At 40.6% G+C, this 17716-nt stretch overlaps 1 protein-coding gene across 1 annotated transcript; it reads left to right on the top strand.

The window, feature by feature from the left end:
* The first annotated feature begins 1303 nt into the window (after nt 1-1303).
* On the top strand, nt 1304-17428 carry LOC139786401 (serine/threonine-protein kinase NLK-like). The gene is made up of 3 exons (XM_071725569.1): nt 1304-1491; nt 2224-2279; nt 16830-17428. The coding sequence occupies exons 1-3, from the start codon at nt 1315-1317 to the stop codon at nt 16942-16944; spliced, it is 348 nt and encodes a 115-aa protein (XP_071581670.1). The 5' UTR covers nt 1304-1314; the 3' UTR covers nt 16945-17428.
* Nucleotides 17429-17716: the final 288 nt, after the last annotated feature.

The raw sequence follows: 17716 nt of genomic DNA on the forward strand, positions 1-17716 counted from the left end.
CGTGTGCCATATCATCTGCGCAGATAGATAAAGTAATTCCCGTTTTTGCAGGGGACGAAAGGAAGGAGGGCGGTGAAAACGATTTCACAATCGGCGATGATCACACTCGGTTATCGATATAAAAAATAATATGCAACACAGATAAATATAAATATATTTCTAGATTTAAATGAAAACATATATTAATTTTTATAAATAACGATTGTGATATATATAATTATGTTAATTACGTTACCAAAAGACGTCTTTAAGACCTTTTTAAGACGTCTTTAAGGAGGTTCATCTACTATTCTGAAATCAAAAATGCGATTAAATAATAATGTCATTACAGCGATCCCGAATTATATGCAATATTGGTATAATGAATTGTGGATGCTAGTTATGTGCTATATTCTTCGTAAATTATTAGTGTATAGAATATTAACAAATATATGCCGAAGTATGAGAGCGTCAACGACTCGGGAATCGTTGTCAAATATTATACTTCTTCTTCTTCTTCTTCTTAATCGTGTTGCCCGGTGCCGGGCATCGTGATAGTGTGTGTCAAATACTTATTTGTATCCAAACACTTATATCCAACATTATAAAGTAAAAGAAAAATCACAAATGATTTATAAAAACCTATATGAACAATTGTCAGAGAATACTAAAGACTCTCAAATGATTAATACATTGATAATTGCGTGTCGTGAACTCATGAGTAGTGGTTAAACACTGTTTGTGAGGTTGGGTTCGCATCAGCTGTTGCATTGCCAATGGCAACGTGTGTCATTACTAATTCGATCCAAAAGGTAAAAGTAAACTTTGTGATGTTTAGTTAACTAACTAACATGTTTAGTTGCTCGTATCGGACTAAACATTTTTTGGGATTAACAAAATTTTTTTCTTAGTGTAAGATGCCTTAAGACGTCTTAAAGACATCTTACTCATGACATCTTTAAGACTTAAAATGTCGCATTATCCGACCGATAGATGACTTCGGATGAAATCCGTTTCTCGTACGTAAAATACGATGAGCGATGGTATATAAGAACGGTTATATAGTACGGCATAATTTGTATCAGTTATATCGTGGAGTCCACTCTTATAATGAAGTGACATATTTTTGGATTAATAGTATACATATGTATTAATTACTACAAGCAACGCTAGCTCTTCTCTCTTTAGTATTTTTTTTAATTATACCCAGACAACATGCATGTCTAAAAGAGGTCTTAAAAACGTTTTAAAATAATGTCTTAAAGACGTCTATACGACAATGTCTTTCAGACATCTTTAGGACGTTTTGTTGTTCACTGGGTGATCGTCAACAAGATGGAAGAACATATAATTGTAAATTTTGTTGTTTCTGTGATTTCCAGGGCTGTCACGGATCCGAGGGATGGTAGGAGAGTAGCCTTAAAAAAACTGCCGAACGTCTTTCAAAGTCTCGTGAGCAGCAAGCGAGTCTTCAGGGAGTTGAAAATGCTTTGCTTCTTCAAACACGATAACGTGAGTGATGTTACATTTGTCGCGTCGAACAAGTGCGTGATCGATGAACAAATACAGAAAAAGACAGCAAAATGCCAATAGAGACAAGCGTGAAAGTAAAAAAGCTGTAATTCTGCCAATAATAAATGAAGCCGATATCGAGTTTCTACATCTAGCTGTCGAATATTTTATACGATTATTTATTGCACATTACCACTATAATAAATATTATGCCATTGCATATAATAATTGTATATAATTTTATTGAAAAATAAAATCGTGAATCTTGTATACTTATCTTTCTTTTACAATAAATTTAAAATTGATTTTTTTAGACATTAGCAGATTTTTTAGAACATTTAAGCGTAATGTATATTACTATTTTATAATATTTTATGAAGAATTATTTAATAAATTATTGCTGTATATATAATGATAAAATATAGTGATAGAGAATTTGTTTCATACGCCTCGTTGTAAACAAATATACTGTTTGGCATTGAATAATCTGGACGAATACACGAGATGGATCGTATATAAATTGCACGATGGGTGTCTCGGAAATTTCCGCGTTTTATTTCCCCGAGGACGAGGCTGCGTTGTCCTCCCCCTCGCAGTCTTCTGCTGGATCTCACTTTTTGCACGAAAAAAAAGCGGGATCAATCGCGCGCTCTCTTTCTCTCTGTCTCTCTCTTTCTCTCTTTCGTCCAGTCAAAGGACAGGACACTCAATCTCTTCCTGTCTCTTTTGCAGGTCCTTTCCGCGCTGGATATCCTTCAGCCGCCGCATCTGGACTTCTTCCAAGAGATGTATCCTTTTCTAAACGCTCGTACTCGAGGACACGCGGAAGATAAATCTCAGCATAGAGATTTCCGGACAGGTGAATTCTCCTATCGAGGTCGAGGTATTTTCTTTTTTTTTTTTCATCCCTCCCGCGGAAGTTCCCTCGAGTCCCCCCGAATCATGATCGAGACGGGTGCGATAATTTCTCGAAGTTAAACGAATCGAATTAATCTGAATCTAATTAATTCGCTCGATTTTAATCTAAAGTTTTTGGGTTGTCTTTAAGTTTCCGATGTGTGTTTGCGATGTTTCGATAGGGCGGGCGTCTCAGAGGTATTTCCACTCTTCGCGGATTTTCCTGGATTCTTGCGGAAGAGTATCGCTCTCTCACGCAACGCTCGATCTCTCGGTACGAGCGTCTCGAACGACACGGAAACTTTTAATCGCCGGGCAATTAAAACTCACGCAGATCACGAACGCGAGATTCTTCCCCGAGTCCGCTTTCCAGAAAGATTCTTAGAAGAAACGGAACTTCTATCTCGAATTATTGCCGTTCGAAAAATCTTATTTTCCAATCCGTGTCTAAAAAAGCCTGCCCTTCCCCCTTTATTCTTCTCTGTATGTCCCTATTTTATTCTACATTCTCAACGAAGTTTCGGAAAAATTAGTAAAGAATCAAGAACGAAAGATTGTCTCCGCAGAATCGCGTTTTTTAAAGCTTCCGAAAATACATCATATTATAATACTAGGAAATTTTATTTCACAAAAAAAATCATTCTACGAGAATGACTCGTGAAAACCTACTTCTCTCGTAAAAGCAGGAGACATTACGAGATAATTTTCCGGTCGACGGCAAAGCAGGAAGTTATTTCAGTAACCTGCAGAACAAAGCTTCTATGGGATTACCCGTCTCTCTGCGAATGCCATTCAGCACGGTCGCGTGGTCGATCGATCGACGAGTCCTTAAAGCGAACTGGATCTTCGCAGTTAATTTTGATCGAGGCAGCGAGAGCGATAAATCATTTCTCTCACGCGCGTGTTCTCCTTCTTCCTTCCTTCCTTCTCTTTCTCTCTCTTTTCCGGAAAGTTCCTGTTCGCGAGCTGTCGTATTTCGGGGCCCCTCAGGCCCCTTTACTCTCTACCTGTGTAAATCATCGTTCTGGATGGCACAGCTGTTGTGCTTCACGATCGACTTTCCTCTATATTTGTATAATTTCGCCTTTTTTTCTTTTTTTTTTTCCTTTTTTTCCCTTTTAAGTTCATCCTGGCTTTTCATGATTTGATTACTGTAAGATCTACAAGATATTTCGCGATAAACGTACACGTGCACTTTTTATAGAGACTCGAAATCATCTTAGCGAGAGAAAGAGAATCTAGGAATGAATATAAATGGAACACTCAGAGAAAAAATTATAGTGATGGCAACTATATAGGTGAATACAACTATACAAGTTGTATTCATAGAATTATTGTGTATTATTAAATTAACTATTTTGTAGTTATTGCAACTAAATTGATGGTTAAAAGTAACTAATAAATAATTATTTATTAGATCTCTTAACCATAAATTTAGTTGCAATAACTACAAAATAGTTAATTTAACTATGTACAATAATTCTATGAATACAACTTGTATAGTTGTATTCACCTATACAGTTGCCATCACTATGATTTTTTCTCTGAGTGAATAAATGAAAATAATTCGGCCAGTTGGCTAGCCGCTGCAGAGGCGTGCGCACACGTAATTAAATAAATAGATAAATCCATAAATAAATAATTGGATAACCAAGATAATAAATGATACCATAAATCCGTCAGTAAACAGGCAAACGAATGAATGTTTCGTTAATAAACAAACTACGACGGTAACGCGGGTCGATAAATTTTTCGCAGCGGGTACGTGCATTAATTGCGCCGACAAATAAATAATCGGAGCGCAAATTGCGCGGTCGTGGAAATCCCATCGATGGACCACCGCGCTGACTTTTTACCCCTCCCCTTCCCCTCGATGTCCCTTCCCCGCCGCGCTATCCCCGCGATTTAATTTCGCGGCCCCCGCGCCGCCGGCGATCGATTCTAATTTCGTCCGCATGAAAAATTCAGCGCGGCTCTCCGGTGCCAGAATTTGAGAGGGGAGAGTGCGGGAGAGGCATCAAATGAGACCGCCTAATTTCTAATTAAGGAGCGACTCCCGATTAGCTTGCGCAGCCACGAACACAGAAATCGCCGGCGACCACAGTACCGATGGAACCGCGGGAAAGGGGTTGGAGGGATGCGAAAGAGATTACCAGTAATGTTGCCCGACCCTCGTCTAACTAATATTCCATTTGCATCGCAATTACATCATTGCCCTGTCATCAATCTTCTATATGTGTCTCTCTTCACATCTCATATTGCTCGACATTTCTTCGTTTCTTCACGCGGTTCCTATAGCCTTTACATCTTAATCTTAATCCTAATCACGTCATCCTGCGTTTTGAATCTCCGAGAGGTGAAAACTTTTTATTAGACGATACGCAATATTCTCGTATTAATACTCTCTAAAAGTCGAAGAGTGAAATATCACTCTCAAAACGAGTGAAATGCAAGTGTAACGAAAAGTGAAAATAGAGCCTGTGCCTGTGCACTTCGAGTGATTCGTCACTCTAAGAAAGAATAAAATTCGCTCCTATCTTAAGAGTGCCCGCATTTAGGGCCAGTTGTTCCAACCTGTTGGTAAGCTAACTAGTGTAATTAATTCATGTGTCTATCTTTGTCTAATTTAAAGGAAAAACAAAGATATATATATATGATTTAGCTATTAGTTAGTTTACCAACAGATTTGGAACAATCGGCCCTTAGTCAAATTGACAACCCTCTCTTTTGGAATGACTATCGTAATCACCTAATATATTAGTGGCGAAACCACTCTAGATTTAGACTTTAGACAGTACTGTATGAAAAAAAAAGAGAAGACGAAGCTATTCGAAATTACGGGCGAAAATCGATAACGAGCACGCGACGCGTTTTCTTAACAGTCGACCGCGGGGCATCCTCCGCCAGGTCTCCAGTTGATTCACTCGGGGTTAGCGCACAGGGATTCCGGGGGTATGGCTTTAATTGTTTATCGGGGCGACAGTTCCGGTTCTCTCTGATCGGGCGGAGGAGGCGGTTTCCATCCGGGCACGGACGGCGAACGCCATGAATACGCCATGGCGCGCGGCCCCGGGATGAGTTCGCTCGATGGTAATCACGTGTATTATTAATGCGCAAGCCGCAGCGCGCCATTGATACGTCGATAGTGCGCCATTAGCAGCGGCTGCGGTCGCCGGCTGCACGCCGCCCGCCCATGCATCCTCCGCTCCGCATCATCAATGTCGCGTGTAACTGATAGCCGTAACCTCCCCGTAACTTCGCGGATACCATCCCCTGCCCCGCCCGCGACAATCACCCCCGATTCGCTCGTTCTTAATTTTGCGCGATGATCGACGTCAACGTCCGCCCGCTTCTCCTTGCCCCGTGACGTCGCCAATCACTCGATGCGATAACTAAATAAAGCGATTATGTATAATCATATGCGTTTAATACATTACGATAACGTGATGCATTAAATTAATTGACATCAATAATTCGTATTGTAGCAATTAATTCATAATACACATCAAATTATAGTGTCCAAAGTGTATCAACCGATGTATTATTGTCAATATAGGCGTCACACATTATTATTAATAAAATTAATAATCTTCTTATGACAGTAAGGTCTTTTCTTATGCAGTCGTGAGAACGACACCGTAAGTTTTCACTGTTTGGACGCACGCGAGAGGAAGCATAAGTTCGGCCGGATCCTCTCACGATTAATATATTTTCCACACTCCGGTTAAAAGCCCGCGCGGAATAATAAAATCACCTGAGGCGATCGCAATCGATTTGATTCGCGAGACGCGCATAGGCAGTTGCATCTGTTGCGTCGCGTCGGCGTCGGTACAACTGGGGAACGACGTGGGTTCAATTACACGTTAATAACGCGTAATTTTTTCGCCACGTGCGTAAGAGGAGATACGCCACCCGATACGAACGAAAGAGAAAGAGGCCCGCACGGCGTTCTCGATCGCCGGCATCCGCCCGTATCGAGAAAAACGATACGACGCGGGCGAAAATTTCAGTCCCCGCCGGACTCATTGTCGCACATGCGTGCTTAACGAGCGTGCGGGCTATCGTTACGATATGTCAAGCGGCACCGAAGCCTCTTGAATTTCACGCAATTTCCACCGGTACTTACTTTAGTTTTTAAGAAGGAACGGCGAACGATTTCGTTTCGCTCTGGAACGTACTGGAGTGCTTCAATTTCGATCGTCGTAAAATATCCTCGTTGTTGTTATATAGAAAGGAAAAAAAAGAGGATCGAATCTCTCTGTAATTAGAGAATCACGAGTTGATGGTAGCGCGACTTTTCCTCACGATCACCATCGCTCTTTCGGCTCGCGGGAAAAGCTGAGCTTTTCCTCGGGCTCGAACTCTGTCGGGGGCTTTAATTGCACGCGAGACCGGTTACGTCGAGCTCGAGTTTGACGGTTTGATCTAAGTTCTCGGTGGCCGCAAACTAATTTCACTTCTCTCTCCTCTTGCGGGGGCTCTTTGTCTTCCGAGTCAACAAGTCCTTGCGCAGAGGTATACCCGCTCTTCTTGAAATACGCGAGGAAACTCACCCTCATATATCGCCCAGGTTCGTATTGTGCAATTATTAAAGCCGCCCTTAATAATTAATCGACGCGCGTTTTCGATACCGCAATTTCTCGCTTTCGCATTAATCTAGGGGACCTTTTATTTTTTCAAATTACAGCATCCCTAGGATGGAATAAATTTTCAGTCTATTGTATCGTTAACTATCTTTATTATCTAGTTTATTTTTATTTTTACGTTTATATCTTTCGGAATATAATATTACATTTATTATTTATCCCATGTTCAACCAGCATCGTAAATGTTCAAATGCATTTTTAACTAATATATTTTTTTATACATATGTCATAGACTGATGGTTTTTATCTTTTATAATATTAAATCATTGTATTTAATAAGTTCTGCAATATTTAAGAATGTTACATTGAATTCTTCTTTTAATTATGGATTTTTCATATTGAAAAGATTGAACATCTCCACAAACTTGTGCAAATATTGATTATTCTCGCGCGCTACGATTTAAATACAATCGATCGATAAATTCTCTTTGTTTCTTTCGCGATTCTGCAAGATGAAAATATAGCAACTCTACGCGTATGTTCAGCTATTAATATTAGCTGCACCATTACGTACGGCCGCCTACTTGCTTTAATCCATTAACGACACGCCACTCGCGCGTGGCCGTTGTTATGTTAATGTCCCGATATTTTTCACGGTATATCTAATGTGTTTGATCAATGTAACGTTCACGGGAAACGATTGTGCGATTACCTGATTTTAACCGGAAATGAATCTCTTTACGTAGTTCTTTGTCAGCGCGTCGAAAAGTATATTATCCCTTTAATAGATTCAAATTTCTTGTTTAATTAAAAACATTTATATATTTGAGAGTGAGAGTGAGAGTGAGAGAGAGAGAAAGGGAAATTACAATATATGATAAATTAATAATTATTTTAGATTATAGAATTATAAATAAAATAGAGTAAAAGTGGAAATTAATACTAAATTATATGAAATATAATACGGTATAATATAAAAAAAAATAGATAAGAAATGTCATATTAGAAGTAAATACTTAATATAATAAAAAATTACAATATTGTGAATACGCCCAATTTTTATTTTGTTCGAACAATTATTTGTAATTATTATTATTAGAAGATATTTTTGGTGCAATTTTCCTTGTCTTTGCATAATGCTTCAAAGTTATTACAATATAAAGATATTTTGGGGAAACAATTGCTCTCGACAATTGTTTCTGCGTCTGGCTATCGTCACTTAATTATGTCAAATAGTTTAGATATATTTAAGCGTGGGGTGTAGATTCTATTTATTGAGTATATCTTACGGGTCCGTGCAATTGGATGTTTTTTCATCTTTTTTAAGTCTCTAAGAAGCTCGGTGTTTCGAGCACTTATGCCATCATGTCTCGAGTTTCCAATGCGCGTCGGCGGTTGCATCACATTGCACATGCCACGATCTCCCACGTTTCGCTCGGGAGAATACGCGGCGGGAAATCGCCGAGGAAAATCGGAGGCGAGCGAGCGAGCGAGCGAGCGAACGGGTGAGAACGAAAAACGCTTCTCGTCGACCTGGATAGGTTCCGGCGCGGAAAAAGAGTTTCCGGCGGGAACGAGGCGCGTTTGAACGAGGCTCAGAACGACGCGACGCTCCGCTCGCATCTTGCATTATCTCCTCAGTCCTCACGATAATCACGAAATCGCCGCTCGTTCGCCACCTGTTTCTCGTTTGTCTCCCAAAAACCGTTCGCCCTATTTTCTGAAGACGACAGGAACTTCTTGCTTTCCGATAGAAATACATAAATAAATTAACGATGATACTCTTTAAAAGTTGAATAGTTTGAATAGTGAAATATCACTCAAAGAGAGTAAATGGTATAAAATTTCGAGGAAGATCCCGGAGACTCGCTAATTCTCATCGGATGTCTTCGCATTCGCGCGTTATCTCGACCCGCGATTTTAATTTTCGATCGGCAATGTCAGCTGTCATCGCCGATTATCGCCTTCCTCGGAGATCCGACTCGCACGCAATTAAGGCGACACATTGACGGGTGACGACGTTTCCGTTCCTTACGACACTGGAGGGAGGGGGGAAATCGGTTTACGCTGTTTATTAACGAATGGACATCCGGCGCGGAGCGCGCGGAGGCGTCTCTCTCTATCTCTTTCACTTGCCGGAAAAACGCGAATCACGCACGCACACACGCGTGGGCATACACGCGCGGGTTCCCACGCCGTTATATCCACTTGCGAAAGAGGACTACTCCGACGTGTTGGAAATTGCATTGGAAAGTGGGGAAGAAAGCAGAATTCGTTCTCCTGCTTTTCAAAATTTTTATTTACATAATTTTCATTTCTAACTTATATTTAGAACTTATATTCAGAAAAAAAATTCAATTTTTTGATAAGCTCGGCTTTTGAGACAATATTTTATTTAATAAATCATATTCCGTGCGCGTAAGTCGACCGTAATATTACGGAAAGATGCGTCGAAAAGTCCAAGAGCTTTTTTAAAAAAGCTCACGAATTTAAGCGAAACGTCAAAAGCGTGCGCGATATGATTCACCATTCTTTTTGACGCTTTTCCACCTAGCACGGGACGTGAATAATTTTCTATCTCTCCTTTGACGGGGTCCCTTTTTACGCGAGTATTCCCTTTGAGTATTGATGCGCGGTATTTAGAACGCGCGCTATTAATGAGGGCACTTTGTAACGTGCACGACACGATGTTAAATGATAAAACCACGCATGCAAATATTGCGAACAAAAAAAACTGTACAAAAACCGTCAGCTTCTCCCATTAATTCCATATAATCGTATTTATCAATTATTCCAATAATATGATTCAAATTTTATTGATTCAATTAATTTCCGTAGAAAGAAAGGAGAGGCAGAGAAAAGTTTGAAATTAATGAACGTATAATTTGAGAAGTCCGGGTTTCTCGGTGCTGAAAAGTTTGAAGGAGATTTTTCCCGACTCGATTTAAACGATTTATTTATTTTTTTTTATAAACGGCTCGGCTGCTGGCGCGGACGTTTCTTTTTTCGTCGTCTGGAATATCTCGACGATCGACGAGCGCTGTATAAGAGGCCGTCGCGACGCTGAAAGCAAGAGAAAGAGAGAAGCAGGACTTTATTGATTATCCGCGGTCAGACGTTGTGAACGACGCTTAAGGCGTCGTCGGGAGGACGATACCGTGTCCTAAGGATCCCTAAACGAACACGAAATAAATTTATCCTATCTGGCAGAACAGAAGTGTATCGTGTATCGATCCAAAACCTCGTCTATTTTTTTTCCTTATATGCGGCTTTTACACCGATGTAAAGAGAAACTTCCCGATCGATCTGACATTTTATCACGTTGCACATAAGTGCGTCAATTTTATGCATTAATTGCAAGATATGTCGGAACTTGTCGAAAGTGACAAAGATGGGCAATGCCATATGAGTTCACGATAATTTAATCGAATCTGAAGTGTTTAAATTAATTCCTGGAATTTCCCTTAAATTTATTCCTGGTTTCGTATTTCCGACATTGATGGCAGCTTCCTCCTCGCGTTCAGCTTCTTCGAGACATATTGAATATCGCGCTCTCCGTGGATATCGATCGCACGCGTAGTTTTCGGTCGGCCCTCAGAGGATCCTTTGTTCGCCATTCATCACTCGTTTCCTTCCATTTCCTTTTTTTTTCTTTTCTCTACTTGGCGCGCGTACGTAAAATTTTATCGAATAGCTGTCAGTCTGAGTAATCATTAGAACCCGGTTACATACGAATGAGGGATTGGCAGACAGAGATAATTAACTCTGAATAATCAGCTAATTAAAAGCTGCGTTATCTCCTAATTAAATGAATAGTTCAATGTTCCTGCGAAGATGTAGACAATAGGTGCTTTCCATTTACATCAAAACTCAGATAATTCTCACTTGTGACGTCGTTCTATCCTTTTTGGCAATTAATGAATAATAAAGACAGAATGAGATCACAAGTGAGAATTATCTGAGTTTTGATGTAAATGGAAAGCAACTAATATTGTCTGATCTTTCGTTTTTTTTTTGTTTTGATGCTCCAAAAATAAATTTCTTTTTCCGACATAACGAATTGAAAACTTTACAAGCGTGATGCTGAAATTATATAATCTAACGTTGAACCAGAAATTCCCAATAACTGATTTTACACATTTAGAGACTTTACGAAAGAAGCGAGTCTTATCGAATAACGAACTTGTTATTTTTCTATAAAAAAATTTCGATTTTTTAGAAGACTTCTGAACACGACTAAATTGATATAATTTTCCTCTCATTATCTTTTAATCTAAATTTTGCACTTTTTTACTTTGATTTCTGGTGGGTACTTCTAGAAAAAAGGGCACAAATTTTGCAGTGTACCGTGTACCCTCACGAAGAAAACGAAATCGATCGCATTTCCTGGACTGGTTTTACTTGGTCAAAAATAGGAAGAAATATATAGGGGACCGTTAGTTCAGGATCGTTCACGTTTTTACGACATTGCGAGAAAATGTCCCGATTCGATTACCGGCGTGCGTATCGACGTATCCCGAGGAAACGAGGGTGGTGACGAAGTCCCGCGGTTTCGACGAGGGCACTTTTAATTTAGAGGCCTCGGATTCGAACGGTTACGAAGGATTTATCGTCGGTGTCCTTTTCTCTCGAATGCAGATATCCTAACGCGGAAATCGACGCGAGTTCCGAATCCTGAGACACGGAATGGCGATTGAATGGGACACGCGAAACAGTTTATCTCGTCGCGTTTTGCTCGTGCTAAATATACACCGCGACTCGAAATTTATACCGAGTGTCCGCGTCGTGGATCCTCGACGAGATTCATCGCGAAAGTATTTAAATGTATGCAAAGTCGGGAGTGAGCACTGACTCCCGGGGGAGAGAGAGCTAGGAAAGAAAAGTCATGGAAACTTATTCTGTATGCACTTCTCCCGATTTTTAAACGGATCGCATGTTACGTTGCAGGTGTAATTAATCGCTCACTGCAGCTCGTTACGTTTTCGCAGAGCACAATTATTCTTTCAAAATTATATTAAATATTATCTCAGAAATTATTATTATCCGTGGAATGTATACATATTTGTGTGAGTAGATGATCATCCAGATTATTATTAATCATTATATAGTAAATGTTGCTTTAAAAATAACTTGAGATATTTATTATCTAATGAATACGTTAAGTTAACATTAAGTTAATCATCATCTTAATGAATAGATAGTGATCCGGATTTTTGTTTGTTATTAAAAAGTTTTATTTTAAATAATTGACTTCAAATTAAATGATAATTATTTAGGGGCTACATATATTTTTTTTAACTATTACATCGGGAAAATATCTTTTCTATCATTTTCTACAAAGTCGTTTGAGAGTAAAACCAAACCCGAACTCTTCACGATGCCACAAACTCTTCTTCAAATCGGTGCAACAAAAGTTCGCGCCTTTTTCAAGCAGCGCGAGAAAACAGTATCGCCCAGAGTTCTTTCTCTTTCTCTCTATAGGTGTTCCGAAGTCGCTCGCGCGAGTCGGGTTCGAACTTGGTTGACCGGTCGGACGAGCCGGATCGGCCTTGCTCGAGCACCTCGGAGTCTAAGTCTTCATCATCATCATCATCATCATCATCCTCATCCTCGTCTTCGTCGTTGTCATCGATGGCCACTTCTTTGTCATCCAGTCCGGCCAACAAAGAATCTAAAGGGGTGTTCGGCGATACTCATCCCCGAGAGAGATGCAGAAGCTCTAGAGATGTGCGAGTAACCCGATACTTCCGTTCGACTTCCGTCCTCGTCCCTGATACCGAATTTTAATTTGCGGTCTAGACACGGAGATGTGTTGAAAGCGTGTAAGGTTTCAATCAATGATGCAACTTCCGCCGAGGTTTGCGCCAAGAAAGAAGTTAACTCCAAAATTCTGATTCTATTTTGATCCTGGATCCGGACGGATCTGTCGTTAAAAAAATTACAGTAGAGATAAGATACGCATATCTTTTCGGTCTTCATGATCTCCTAACATATCGCGGCTTATTCGCGAGATATGGGATTCCTAGCGAATCCGCATATCCAGAGTCCTCCAGATTCTTCTCCCTTGGACCGGTACCGGATGAGAGAGAACCCGATGAGGGGGAACAAAGGGGGAGGGCAGAGAGATAGGAAAGGTACGAAAGGGAAGGGAAGACGGTAGAAAACGGCAGGATACTCAATTCCTTTCGCGCTCGCTCGCTCGGCGCGGCGCGGAGCAGAGAGCTGGGAGAGAGATGATGCTAGGGGCAACTCTCGCTTTGTCCAGGAACCGGTCGACGTGCCTACCAGGAGGCAAGCAGGCAGGTACACATCGATCCGCCAATCGTGCGGCGGTGCCTTAAGCGTGCTGCACAATGCCGACAATGATGAGAGCTTTCGGGAAAAGTGTCCCCGAAATGTGAAATGCGATCCACCTCGGTTTTTGTATTTTCCAACGTTAATAGACATCGTTATACTTTAATGCATTCTTCTGTGCTATTTTTTTAAGCAGTTTTTTTCATATCAGTTTTTCGATAATAAAGTCCATCTTTTTTTCACGAAAATGTCTAGACACAGAAATGACGTTATTATCGAATTTCGAAGAAATTGGCGCATTGAGTGCCTTTGTTCTGGGAAAAATACACCACAGTGTTTCTAATCCGATATCTAGAGTTCTAGAAATGTTTCCGACGCGCAAAGTCGCCCTCGGCTATTGTTTCTCACCTTTTTGATGACCGCAGATCACAAAAAAGACGACTCTCACTTCTCCTTGTCGATAGTTAGGAATATTTTTATGATTTTAGTTAAAGAAAAAAGTCGTGAGAAAGGATAGCGAAAATTATATATAGGAAAATTAGAATTATTTTTGCTAATATTTGTGCTTTTTTCCTAACTCTGATGAGTTAGGAAAACTCTGATGAGTTAGGAAAAAAGCACAAATCCTAACTGCTTAACTAATTATAAGAATATTTTAATTTAGATTTGTTGAATACCCTTGCTAATTAGAATTAGGGAGAAAATATTCTTTTTTTTCTTTTTAATAAATGATAAAGGGACTGTTTGAATGAAAACTGAAAGAAAGCACGGAGTCGAAAATTTACCCCTCTCAGCGCGTTCGTAGCATGATTTTCCCGGCGGGATCTCGCGGTTGTTTGCGTCGGAAGGCATGCACGGCTATCAATCATGCCCTGAAACAACAATAGAGACGTTACGACGTAGCGAGGAGATATCGTATTCCTGTAAACGCAAAGTTCAATTCGAAATGGAGCACTCGAGATAAATCGCTTTTTGCCACACGGATTTCTTTTTATGTGGCAAGAGATGCAGAATCTTACGTTCCTCCAGATAAAGTTGCTCAAGTATAAGCAATATATTGTAAATGTTTTATATTTGATATGCGGATACGGATAACGTACAGAGAGCATAGAATTTCTCTCCGTCTTTTTAAATAAAATATCCCCGACATGTATTAGATTGCATATTAGATGGACTTTTCATACGTATATGACGAAGAGTGTTGTCTGTTTATTTAAAAAAGAAATTTTACATCAAATTATAAGATTCACTTGAAAGCTGACAAAGAATAACTTGTTATTTTTTGTCGCGAAGCTTATTTTATAAAATTTTGTTGAAATTTGCACTATATTCCTTTTTAACATAGATACATGTATATTTTATATAGAAATTAGAGTGCTATAAAATAATTTCGATTGCTCGTAATTCGAAAGCAACGTTTTTATGTCGAAACAAGTAACTCTTTTTCGTATATTTGTCATCGTTTTACGCCTTTAGCTCCGGTATATCCTGTACAGCCTTCTCAACGCTTCAATTATCAAACGGTAATTATGCGTCACGAACACTATGGACCGCACGTACCCTACCCCATTTCGCATCGTGAAATCGAAACGTCGAGCTTCTGATAATTCAAAGGGGCCGATGTGTCCGCTCTCCGGTCTTTGATCGCGATCAATCGGAGCTTCAGCGTGGCTGCGCGCGGTTAGGAACGGCACCGGCTCTCAAATCAATACTTTTAGACAATAGATAATGTGACGCGGCAAAATATAAAAACACGAGAATAATTTTGTCGTATGTCAATAACGTCGAAATACGAAGGCATAAAAATTACAATCTCAAATCCCGGTTCTAGGTTCTCTTCCGAAGCCAGTTTGAGTTCTCGCAATCTTTCTTTCTCTCTCTCTCTCTCTCTGTTCCTCTCTCGTCCCTCTTTCTCTCTCTTTCTCCCTCTCAACTTGCATACCGCATCAGGTTCGCGCCAGGGCAGCCTCTACCTGCATTCCAATCTACCCGGTCGACCTCATTCCGCCATTATACTATTTCGTTCGGTCTCTCGGTTATCTCGCGTTCCTCCGAACATCGTTTGCTCGCGCGCTTGCTTGTTCGCGCGAGAGCGAGTTTTCGGGGCCGAATTATGTCACACGACGTCGCGCCCCCCGTCCCTGTCATTGCGCTCCCGATTCGAGATCGTTTCTTCGATATTTTTGCGGCTATCTGGACCACGATAAAGTGTAGGACAAACGTAACTGAGTTTTGTTCCTACGATCATTAATTTTTACGCCGAGAAGAAAAAATTATCGGTATAAAGTGCGATATGGATAAAAATAAATTGATTTTTTATAACGGTGCTAATTTTTTATGTTGAGAGAAGAAGAAACTTTCTGTAAAGAGATGTCAAATTATTCGATTTACTGATTTTACTGCGATTTTTTACCGACCTCGACATTAATTTTTCCGATATTGTTCGCAAAGTCCCTCGGTAGCGATCGGTCGTTCCGCGTAATGGACCCTCTCTCTCCCTCTCTCTCTGTGTCTCTCCTGGCATTATGACATCGACAATCGTATTCATTACGGCCGATTCGATCACTGTCAGCAGCAGGCAAGTAGATACCATCGAGAGCCGTATATCGATATTCATTATCTATTACGTTATCCCGGACGATCGGGTGCTCGGTCATTCGCCAAATGCATTCGTATACGCCATAAATCAAGCGCCGCGAAAATATTAACTCTCTCGACCGCACACGTGACACGGATATTTCACGATGAAGCGATCCGCACGCGTGTTACTTTACACCGCGTTACAGCGCGATTGCAGTTTTACTTCGGACGTTGATGGATCGGTGTAACTCGGTGACGGATTATTCGCTCAGTGGCCGTTGTTCCGATAAAAATTCTTCCTTTTCAGAAGACCGCGCGGCCGATCATTATTATTTTCGCTCGCGACAATTAAGCGGACAGTGAAATATTATTCGGCCAATAAGGAAATATAAAATCATTCGGTAATGGAAGGATATCTGTACGGTGCGTGTGCGCAATAATGATAATAAGATCAATATCGTCCGTGATATTCATGATAAACATCGATAAAGTAATTATTAACCGCGAGATATAACAACAACCCGATTAAATTTGCTTTAATATATTAATTAATGTTCCAATTAATATTCTGGAAACGTCGCAGACACACAATTCGATATTTTATCTCCAATATCGAAATTAATATCCACATAACAAACTGTTAACGAACATATTCGTTTTACTTCGCGCGGGCATTTAGGCTTCCAAAAAAAATAAATTGTAACCTTCGATTGAAGTTCAAGATCGAATGCATTTACGTTCGGTAACGTTATCGAGAAATTTACACGGCGTGTCAAAAATGAGATTCGAAGGATTATTAAGAGGATTAAATGAAGTCGTACGGCGAAATTAATCGACCTGTTCTACGGGTGCGACGTAACGATCACGGAGAGGAGAATCACCTGTTAATTGCTAGTCGCTGGTTGCACACGTGCACGACACGACTTAGCATAATACGAGCGATCATAATCGATAAATTCCTTAACGAGCCACCCAACACAGATACGTGATCACCGAGCTGCTCCAGAGCGACTTGCACAAAATCATCGTGAGCCCACAGCATCTCAGCCCGGACCACATCAAGGTCTTCCTTTATCAGATCCTACGAGGTGAGTAACAGAAGCAGCTTTAACACACATATCGCGTTCTTTTTATTGTGCGTGTAACGATACGAACGGGAATTTTTTTTTTAACGAAGAAGACGAGGAGTCAAGGTATATCACTTGATGCTTTTAAAATTTACAGCAGCATATTTTGTGTTATAATTTTTTTTATACAGGGTGATACATTTTACTGTTAAGTTAAATTAAAGAAATGTAGACGAGATATGCGATGCAGGCGGGTAACTAGTAGGTGAACTCGATTAAGACATAACGCTTGTATCCCTCGTCAAGAAACGAAAACCTGTAAAGAAGGTAGGGATAAGAATGAGAAAGTTCGATGTTAGAGCACCCAGAACGACGAAGATGCCAGCCCGGTCTCTCTAGACGATCGACCTCTCAGGAGTCGTTGAGGTCGAGATTCCGAGATAGTTCAGGTGGGAGAAAGCGGTGGGAGGGGGAGAACGGGGTTGGGTGTGAGGAACGAGATGAGAATAGCGAAGGAGGAGGAAAAGTCGGCGGTTATAAAAATCCACGAGCGGCATATTGCCTTCGTCGTCGTCGTGGGACAACAACGGTTAGGCGGGCGGGCGGGAGGAGGGGGACGGAGGATGGGGATTTGGTGGGAGCGGTGGGGAGAACTGGGATAAACAGGATCGTTTCTATTCATCCCTCGGGATCATCCCGGGATCTCGACGCTCCTATATCGTCCTTACATTGTCTGGGCTTGCCGAATTACTCGTCCTCGCCCCTTCCCTTCCCCCTTCCCACCGTCGCGCTCTGTCCCTT

Source organism: Temnothorax nylanderi, unplaced genomic scaffold (assembly GCF_030848795.1).
Source record: "Temnothorax nylanderi isolate EJ_2023f unplaced genomic scaffold, tnyl_v1.0 TNYL_tig1027_pilon, whole genome shotgun sequence".
Taxonomy (NCBI): Eukaryota; Metazoa; Arthropoda; class Insecta; order Hymenoptera; family Formicidae; genus Temnothorax; species Temnothorax nylanderi.